This window comes from Nicotiana attenuata, unplaced genomic scaffold (genome assembly GCF_001879085.1).
Source record: "Nicotiana attenuata strain UT unplaced genomic scaffold, NIATTr2, whole genome shotgun sequence".
Lineage (NCBI taxonomy): Eukaryota > Viridiplantae > Streptophyta > Magnoliopsida > Solanales > Solanaceae > Nicotiana > Nicotiana attenuata.
Genome location: NW_017670351.1, coordinates 36,813 through 45,719, shown reverse-complemented (window position 1 = coordinate 45,719; position 8,907 = coordinate 36,813). Strand labels below are relative to the sequence as shown.

General features: G+C 36.6%; 1 protein-coding gene across 1 annotated transcript; it reads left to right on the top strand.

Moving 5' to 3' along the window:
- The first annotated feature begins 3,442 nt into the window (after positions 1 to 3,442).
- On the top strand, positions 3,443 to 8,647 carry LOC109238244 (growth-regulating factor 4-like). Its single transcript, XM_019404671.1, has 5 exons — positions 3,443 to 3,763; positions 3,879 to 4,113; positions 5,335 to 5,713; positions 7,771 to 8,234; positions 8,326 to 8,647. Exons 2-5 carry the CDS (start codon positions 3,915 to 3,917, stop codon positions 8,331 to 8,333), a joined length of 1,050 nt encoding a protein of 349 aa, XP_019260216.1. The 5' UTR covers positions 3,443 to 3,763; positions 3,879 to 3,914; the 3' UTR covers positions 8,334 to 8,647.
- The last annotated feature ends 260 nt before the right edge of the window (positions 8,648 to 8,907 follow it).

Genomic DNA, 8,907 nt, shown 5'->3' with positions numbered 1-8,907 from the left:
TGTACGAAGCGAAATGGTAGTCTTAATTGGTCTGGAAAATGATATAGGCGTTTTCTTGTTGAACTTATCTATATATGTTTTTATCCACCGGAGTGTATATATCCTAGTTAACCCCTTTGAGCCTGTAATCCTGTTTCCTTGGCAACCACATTACAAGCCTTACCCAAGTTTTGAAGTACCAATCTTTTTGAACCCTATCACCTCTTAGAAACACTTGAATTGTAATGAATATGGAAAAGTTAAAGTGTGGGGTGGTTGGTTGGGCTTTCGAGTGGAACCAAGAAGACAAAAAAAAAGGGGTGCACTGTGTGATAACAATATTAGAAGCTACCAGAATCTAAATAAAAAAAAAGAAGAAAAGAAGAGATTGAGCTGAATAATTTTTACAAGAATAAGTCTCAAAATGGTGGTGGTCTTCAAAAGAGGAAGTGTGCTTAAAGAAGTAGGTGGTTTAACTCAATAATGTAAAGGTGGAATGAAGGTTTGATAAAGGTATGGGCTTAAAAGTGGAAAGTGTATTGAAGTGCTTAGGGAGATGTAGTCACTATACCCATATGTATCATACCTGTCCCGCAACCAACATTACAACCAAATAAAGTCCTACTTGATTCTAGACCAAATGGGCTCGATTAGTCGAGTATTACACTACGGGCAAGCCTATGGTGCGTTGTTTGTGGCATAAGAATTTATTTCTGAGGGTGAGTGAAATCTTACGTGTTTGAATTCCTCAGTGTGTGAATAATAATGACATGACAAAAGTCTCTTTTGTGGTGATTAGGCACGTGATTCATGAAGGAAATGTAAGTCTGGACCTCTGACTGAGAGTATGAAAGCCGGTTAGGGACATTACGTGGCTAGAGAGGGAGTCAACTCTTGAGGTTAGGAGGTTACACTAAGGTAGTCTATCTATACGAATTATTCTTGGTATAAGGAGTAGGGAAGTGACCCAGAGATGATTAGGCCTATAGAGTGTGGTTTTGTTGCTAGAGGACTAGCAACGGTTTAAGTGTGGGGTGTTGATAGTAGCCTATATTATGCGATGTAGATGCTTTTTATGCTCTAAATTAACCATACCTTATTGATGTTTTAAGTGCTAAATGATAACAAAATTCTCTAATTGAGGTTTTTATACTTTGCAGGAGCTACTCCGAGTTAGGAGAAGAATATAGAGTATTTTGGAGTCAAAATGAAGATACGAGGCCAATCGAGAAGAGCCCGGATGAAAACGAGCAAGAAAAGGCGAAGAAAAACTGGACAACAGTCCAGCGCGACCGCAGTCGGACCGCGGCTGTAACACGGTGAAAGAAAGCGGAAAACAGAATAGTTGTAAATCACCGCGGTCGCGCCGCGGTTGTACCGCGACCGCGGTCGATCTGGAGGAAGCCAAGAAGTTTAAGGGCTAAAGTGTAAAACGTGGAAAACTTATCCTAACCCTATATAAACTCAACAAACTCGCCCAAGTCAAGGTTGAGCTTGTTTTTAGACTGAATTGGAGGCGAGAACAAGTGTGAGAAGATCAAGACACCATTAGAGTTTTTCATTCTTCTTCTTGTTATCATTATTTTGTGAACTATGAATTATTTTATGTTTTTATCTTCTTTTCTCATGAGTAGCTAAACATTTAATCTAGGGTTGATGGAACCAATTGTTAGATGAAGTTTTGACTCAATTTTGTTATAATCGAGCCGGGTTTATTATATGATTGTTCAACTGTGTTTTGTATGGTGATTAATTGAATGGGCCCTCGATTAATCGTGTCTAATTATCTTGTGTTGCTTGAGAAAGAATACTAGGTTAGATTGTTGTTGAACAACACAACTTTTGGGTAATTGAAGAGATTCATTACTTCAATTTAAAAGTGGGGTTAGAGATAACGAAACTTTGGTGGGATAATTCAGAGCTGCATAAATTATCAGCTAGAGTAGTTCGAGAGAATGCTCTAGTAAATTGTCGTAGTTAATCGAGAGATAATTGCGGTAACCCATAGTTCACAATGCTCATAGAGTATCACGACGAGATTATAGCAAAGGAGTTAAGAATTAAGCTAGCAATTGGGGAAATCAATACCCTAGATCTTTTTACCATTGAATTATCTTTAATTTAGAATATTGTTAGTCTTAATATCCTTTTACATTAGTTAAACAAATCTCACTGTTTATTGATAAAAATCTTGCATCTGGAAATTGTTTGAACTTGTACTAGCATCACTAAGAGTTGTAATAGATTGGTTAGTTCCCTGAAGATTCGACTCCGGACTTGAAAAACCGGATTATATTTGCAACGATCGATTTATCTTTTATAAGGCATAGTTGGGCGTGATCAAACCCCCTGTTTTTAGGCTTAGTAATGATGTCCCAATTAATCATATGGAGCTTTTTCTTCTCAAAAATAGTGCCTCATATAAAATCCCTTTAAATTTTATCAATCTGCCGTTTATTTTTGAGGTTATTAAACTTGATCTCTCTTAAATTTTCGTTTGTTAAGATACTTCTCTTTAACAATAAAGCAGGAAGTCAGACACAATGGTCACAAACAACCAAAGTAAACTTCATCACATGGAAGAAACTTAAATGTGAAAAGTAGCCGGCCCCTGAATTTCAAGACTTCAGTTACAAGACATTTCCCTCCTCACTCAAAAAAAAAAAAAAAAAAATATGCAAAGGGAAAAAGCTTGCTACTACAAATTGATCTTTTTGTAGTCAATCATCCCTAATAATTATGGAACCTTAAGAACAAAGTTTAAATGATTGGTAGTTTGGTTTATGATACTATCACATGATATTTCTTAAACTACTAAGATCATGGTGTGATGATAAATACACGTTCATCTTTAATCAGAGATCTCGATTTCAAACTTTAAAATAAAATTATCTTTAGTAAGTAGGTAATTTTTAGCTAAATTGAAATTTTTCGATCCAAATCTGAATTATAGCCCGTTTGGCCAAGCTTCTAAAATCAGCTTATTTTGAGAAGTGCTTTTCTCAAAAGTACTTTTAAAAAAAGTGGTTTTGGTGAGAAGTAGTTTGTGTTTGGCTAATTAATTAGAAAAGCACTTTTGAGCAGTAATTAGTGTTTGGTCAAGCTTTTGAAAACTGCTTCTAAGTGTTTTTTCAGAAAAGTGCTTTTGGAGAGAAGCTACTTTTTTTTGCTTCTCCAAAACTGCTTCTGCTTCTCCTCAAAAGCACTTTTTTTCCTTCCAAAAGCTTGGCCAAACACCTCAATTTTTGGCTAAAAATAGCACTTTTAGCCCAAAAAAAACTTGGCCAAACAGTCTATTAATCATAGTCTCAAATTGGACAAAGAACATGGTATGAAAAACCCAAAAAAAAAAAGACCATTTTTGAAAATAGAGAAGGAGCTGTTACATTAATGGACCACAAGAAGATATAATTTATCCCTCACCCCCCCCCCCACACTCCCACCCCCACCCCACTATGTTAGGTCCCCACATCAGCCTTTCTTCTTCAACCCCACCAAGTTATTCCCATGTCCCAATGTTTCCCTTAGCCTCAACACTTCACTTTCTCAACCTTAAACTCTACATTAACTTTGCCAAAACTCCTCTTACAACTCTGCTAAAACACAATTTCAAACCTTAAAAATCTCCATTCGAGTAATAATGGAAGTACTTGCTAGCTAATATAATGAAGTGTACTATCAGTTCTCTACTCTGTACTTCTCTCACTTAGCTGTTTTTTTCCAGCTTTTTTCATTCTGATCTCTTTCAATGTTTGTACAAACCCTAGATCTGTCCCCCTCTTAGGTAACTCCAACAACCTTTGCTCTCTATAACTCACACCAAAAAAAAAAAAAAAACACGCACACACACACTGAACCTACTTTATATTAACTGCAGTTGTGATTATTTCTGGGTGCAGCTTTTTTCTTTTTTCTTTTTTTGTGAAGTGGATAATATGAGTGGTACTACGACGAGGACGGTGGCGGAGGATGGGTACAGGCCGCCATTCACGGCGGTGCAATGGCAGGAGTTGGAGCATCAAGCAATGATATATAAGTACTTAGTGGCGGGTATTCCTGTGCCTCCGGACCTTGTTCTTCCTATACGACGTAGCTTTGAAGCCATCTCTGCGAGGTTCTTCCATCATACTAGCTGTATGTTTCTCTTTCCTCTTTTAGTAATTCTCATTTTATTTTTTATTTTTTTTTCATAATGGTGGTGTCGGACCAACTTGCATGTACCTCGAATATTTCATCGTCATTTGCATCCTCTCACCAGTACAATTATCCAGTAACTTTGCCCACCTAGGTTCAGAGTCTAGAGGCGGATGGATCTCATTTCAGTAGGCGAACTAGTATTTTTGACACAGAATATATATATGTATGTGTAAAAATTAGAGGGCTTAGTTCAAGTGCAAAGGTTGACGGACCTGTGACTTATGCAAACCAAGCCTAATATTTAAGTGGAGAAGGTAGAGCGACGAGCCCATTATCCCGAGTTTCGCAGGGAAAAACTATATTTATGGAATAGTATTAAATTTTGAATCCATAATTTAAAAATGCAACGGGTTTAAATTCTGGATCCCATTCTGAGGAAGATCCATTTTTTTCTCATTTTAAGTAAAAATGTTCCGCTCTTCATTTTGTAAGTTAATTTGCTCATTTATCAATAGTTAATTCTTTTAGCTTCTTTCAGTTAAGCAGTGTGTTGGAAATGTCTGCATTTCTGAAAGGGAAGTTTACCATGCTTTGATAGGGAAATTGGAGCATGCAGATAAAGAAAATTGCTTTCCACTTTTTTTGGTCTAATATTTTTGTTAAGCCAACAATCATTAGTAGCCCTTACATTTGTTTTCTCCTCATTCTGTTTTCTTGTTTGGACATTTACTGATCCATTCATTTTAGCTTATTTCTGTAATTCGTTAGATCTAAGAGAAACATTTCTCTCTTTTATTTATTGGGAAGGACCATAGGATAAGTCTCTTTTGATTTTAAGTAGGTTACTAATGTAATCCAAATGAATACGGCAAGTGGTGGACTATATCTTTGTTTTCTTTTGTTTCACAGTACAGTAAGAGATATCATGTTATTGATTTCCAGAGGCTCATTTGGTGTTTATTTTGGTTTTATGCCATAATTTGTAATTTATAGGCTGCATTATATCTCAATGTCTGTGAAGTGTATAAGTTTCAGTCTCTATTCTGGTATAACTCCTATCTGTTGGGGTTCTGACTGCGGAATGGCCAACCAAATGTAGTAAAATATTTTCTTGTTTTGGTATAAAGTTCTTCTTTTTAGGGGTTTGAAGGAGAGATGTTGCAGCCATACTCTGTTTTCTAAATATGGAACTTATTAATTTGTATCTTCTGTGGTCAGTGGGTTATTGTTCCTATTATGGAAAGAAGTTTGACCCTGAGCCAGGAAGGTGTAGAAGGACAGATGGAAAGAAGTGGAGGTGCTCCAAAGACGCATATCCCGACTCAAAATATTGCGAGCGGCACATGAATCGAGGCCGCAACCGTTCAAGAAAGCATGTGGAATCTCAATCTACTTCCCAGTCCGTGTTGACTAGTATGTCGAACAATGCTACTGGAAGCAGCAAAACAAGTGGAAATTTCCAAAGTAGCAGCAGCGGAAGCTTACAGAATATGCCATTATATTCCGCTGCTTATTCTGAAGGACTGAATTATGGAAGCACTGGAACGAAGATGCAGATGGAGCCTGTCTCCTATGGGATAGATAACAAGGCATATAGGTAAAGTCTCTTTGTCCTCTATGGTTCATGTTTTCTTTAGATGCTTTTTTCTCTGATGTACTTGTTTATTTTTTCAAGCAGTTGGCGTTTTGTTACTTAAATGGGATCTTCCTTGAATGACTTATACAATGTTGGGTAAAAGTTTGGTCTTTGGCTGTACTTGGTGATGTTCAAATACTGGTTACATGTGAAAAGGCTTGCGTGTATGATCTGTGTTTCTGTTGCTGAGTAAATATAAAAATGGTACACTCAAATCTTTTACATTTGGAAGGATGACAAATAGGTCATACTCTTCTTGTTGAAATACAAATTTTCCCTATTTCCTTGTGAAATAATTCGAGTTCCAAATAATCTTATATGCAAAGGTTTAATAACAAAATTTTGTAGTGAGCACTAAGGGCATATCAGTAATCATGATATTATCTTTTCTGTCATCCTGTTGTTTGCTTGATAGGACTTCGAGGGTTCAAATCTTCTAATTTTCTGTTCTATAGAACTTTGAAGGGGGAGTAGATTTCCTTTCTCCATTTCTTTCTTAGTCGACCAAGAATACTTGGAGTTAATTTATCATATTAGCTCTTCTTACTAATCTGAAAAGTTTTTATTGCAATGACAGCGAAAAATTTGTATGGACTTCTTTTCAGTATCATTTACTTTTTTGAAGAAACCACAGTAAAAACTTGTTGAGAGAGAGTTGCATCAATTTTGCGGCTATTACTGCAGAAAGTGACCCATGATCATATTTGCCAATTTTTCCTGTCTAAAAGAGGACTATTATATGTGCGCACCAGGATTATTATATAGTGCCTAATTTCGATAGGATAGTTTCAGCAGTTCCAAGGACAGCAAGCAGTTTCGACCCCCTAATAGGTTTTCTTAGAATATGAGAGCTTTCAGTTTGAATTTTCAGGGGCTTGATCAATGTTAGAAGTGGAACTGCAGAAAGAAGTGAAGAATTTATTGGACTCACAGAGTTCTGTCACTAAGAAACATTGTGACTGGATTTCTAAATAGGTAAGAGAATGCAAAGTTAAATAAGAGAGATGTATAGGCCATAAGATACCTGGAATCTGGAGTGAGCTGTACTAGGACAGGGACTCGATAATTTCGTAGTTGGGGGCATTTAAGTTCTTCAATATTTGGAAGTCTACATGAGAGATGGTCATAACCTAAGAAATTGTAATATCTGAGCATAATTTGAAGGGGCTTCAAGAAGCTCTGGAATTCATTGATGCATGTTTCGCTGCCCATATTGAATATATGCATATAATATAACTAATACTAATGGGTTCACTATTGTACGACATAATTGCATACAAGGTAGAGCAATATTGGAACGCGAGATAGAAACGATGGTATGATTCTCGCTTTGGGTGCGAGAGGTCCCGAGTTCGATTTTCGGAACGCCCCACTTCTTAAATATGTTAATTTGTCTCACAGTTGGGAATATACTGGGTTTGTTGTTGTTGTTGTTGAGATAGTAAAGATGGCACGTGATCTTGCAGTCTCATCTTATGCTTTTAATAGACAAGAAACAAGACAGATTAATGTTTTTTACAGATCTCTTTATTAAGTCATAAATAAGATCTAACAAGACAATAGGCGTATATGTTTATTCACATATATACATATAAACAGAATTTAGTGATCAAAGTTTGGACAATGTTTCAGGCTACACAATGATCTTTTGTGTCTAACTATGATCTAATGATCTGTTATGTGATACTCTGTTTAAATGATGATTATCTGAACCTTCCACCAAAAGTATTCTACATGGTATAAACTTCGTTGGAGAAATAAGTGATGTAACACCAGAAGAACCCAGAATAATTAGGGCCGACTTGGCCAATAATCATCTGGATACTTGAAACTAGACTTCATGATTTGCTATGAAATACTAACAATGTTGCTTAAACTGGAATATCCAAAAGTAATTGTTTCATTCCAACCGAAACATTGGCAAAATTCATTTAATTTTTGATGTAGCAAAATTGAGCTGCACTTGTCTTGTAAGTGGTGTAACGTCCACATTAATGAAATGCAAAATGCCAACACAGATATTTCCATGGAATGGCTGCTGATGCTGATGAGCAGAATTTCTCTCTAGAAGCTGCTGCTAGTATGAGAAGTTTAGGGATGGGATCTAATGCAGACAGCACATGGTGTTTAACACCACAACTTTCCTCAAACCCCATGGTGAAACCAAAAAATGAGACTCAGTTGTTATATGGCTCGCCTCAAACACGACTGCCTCATCCATTTGAGCCTATGATTGATGCAACTATTTCGAAACAGCAACAACATTGCTTTTTTGATAGTGACATAGGCTCTCCTGGGACAGTAAAGCAGGAGGAACGTTCTATGCGCCCTTTCTTTGACGAATGGCCTACAGCTAAGGAATCGTGGTCCAATCTTGATGACGAGGGATGCAACAAAAATAATTTCTCCTCTACTCAGCTGTCGATATCCATTCCAATGGCTCCGTCTGACTTCTTTTCAAGGAGTTCTTGTTCCCCAAATGGTGAGTTAACATCCTTGGGCAACCTGTTTATTCAATTAAAGTTGCATTCTTTCGCGTTGATCCATGACTTTTGGTTTTGTATTGGATGCAGATGTTTGAAAGATGCAACCATCGAAATAATCAGTGTCTGGTGCTGTACTCAGGAACATGTATTGTTAGTGACAAAGTAACCTCTGCTTGTATGAGCTATGTACTTTTTTTGGTTGCTGGAAAATCCTGATATAATTGCATGTCTTTGTGGTGGATTTTCAACACTTTCAAGTGAAATGGTTGAAAAAACAAGTGCAGCCCAAGTTTTGCTATATGTATGAACAAAAATAAATGTATTTTGCTGTTTCAGCTGGAGCCTGGGAGTGAGACAATGACCAGCCCAAGTTTGCTGAATAAAAATTAATTTATTTTTCCTGTCTTCACTTACAGGATTCCAAGTTTGACCGACTTGTTCAATAGGATTGAACTCATATACTCTAATAGTTTACATTATCATTATAATTTAAGGAATTTTTACGCAAAATAGCTGGCCAAATTCACCGTTTATACAAATAATTGGCTTTATTCTTGGTTCTTGAGGAATGACCATCATATCTTCTATGCTTACGTTTTCTTTACTGGAAAGTTCTTGATCTTTTGGTGACGTTTTTCTTGCCTAATTATTTGCAAGAAGTAAAGTTAT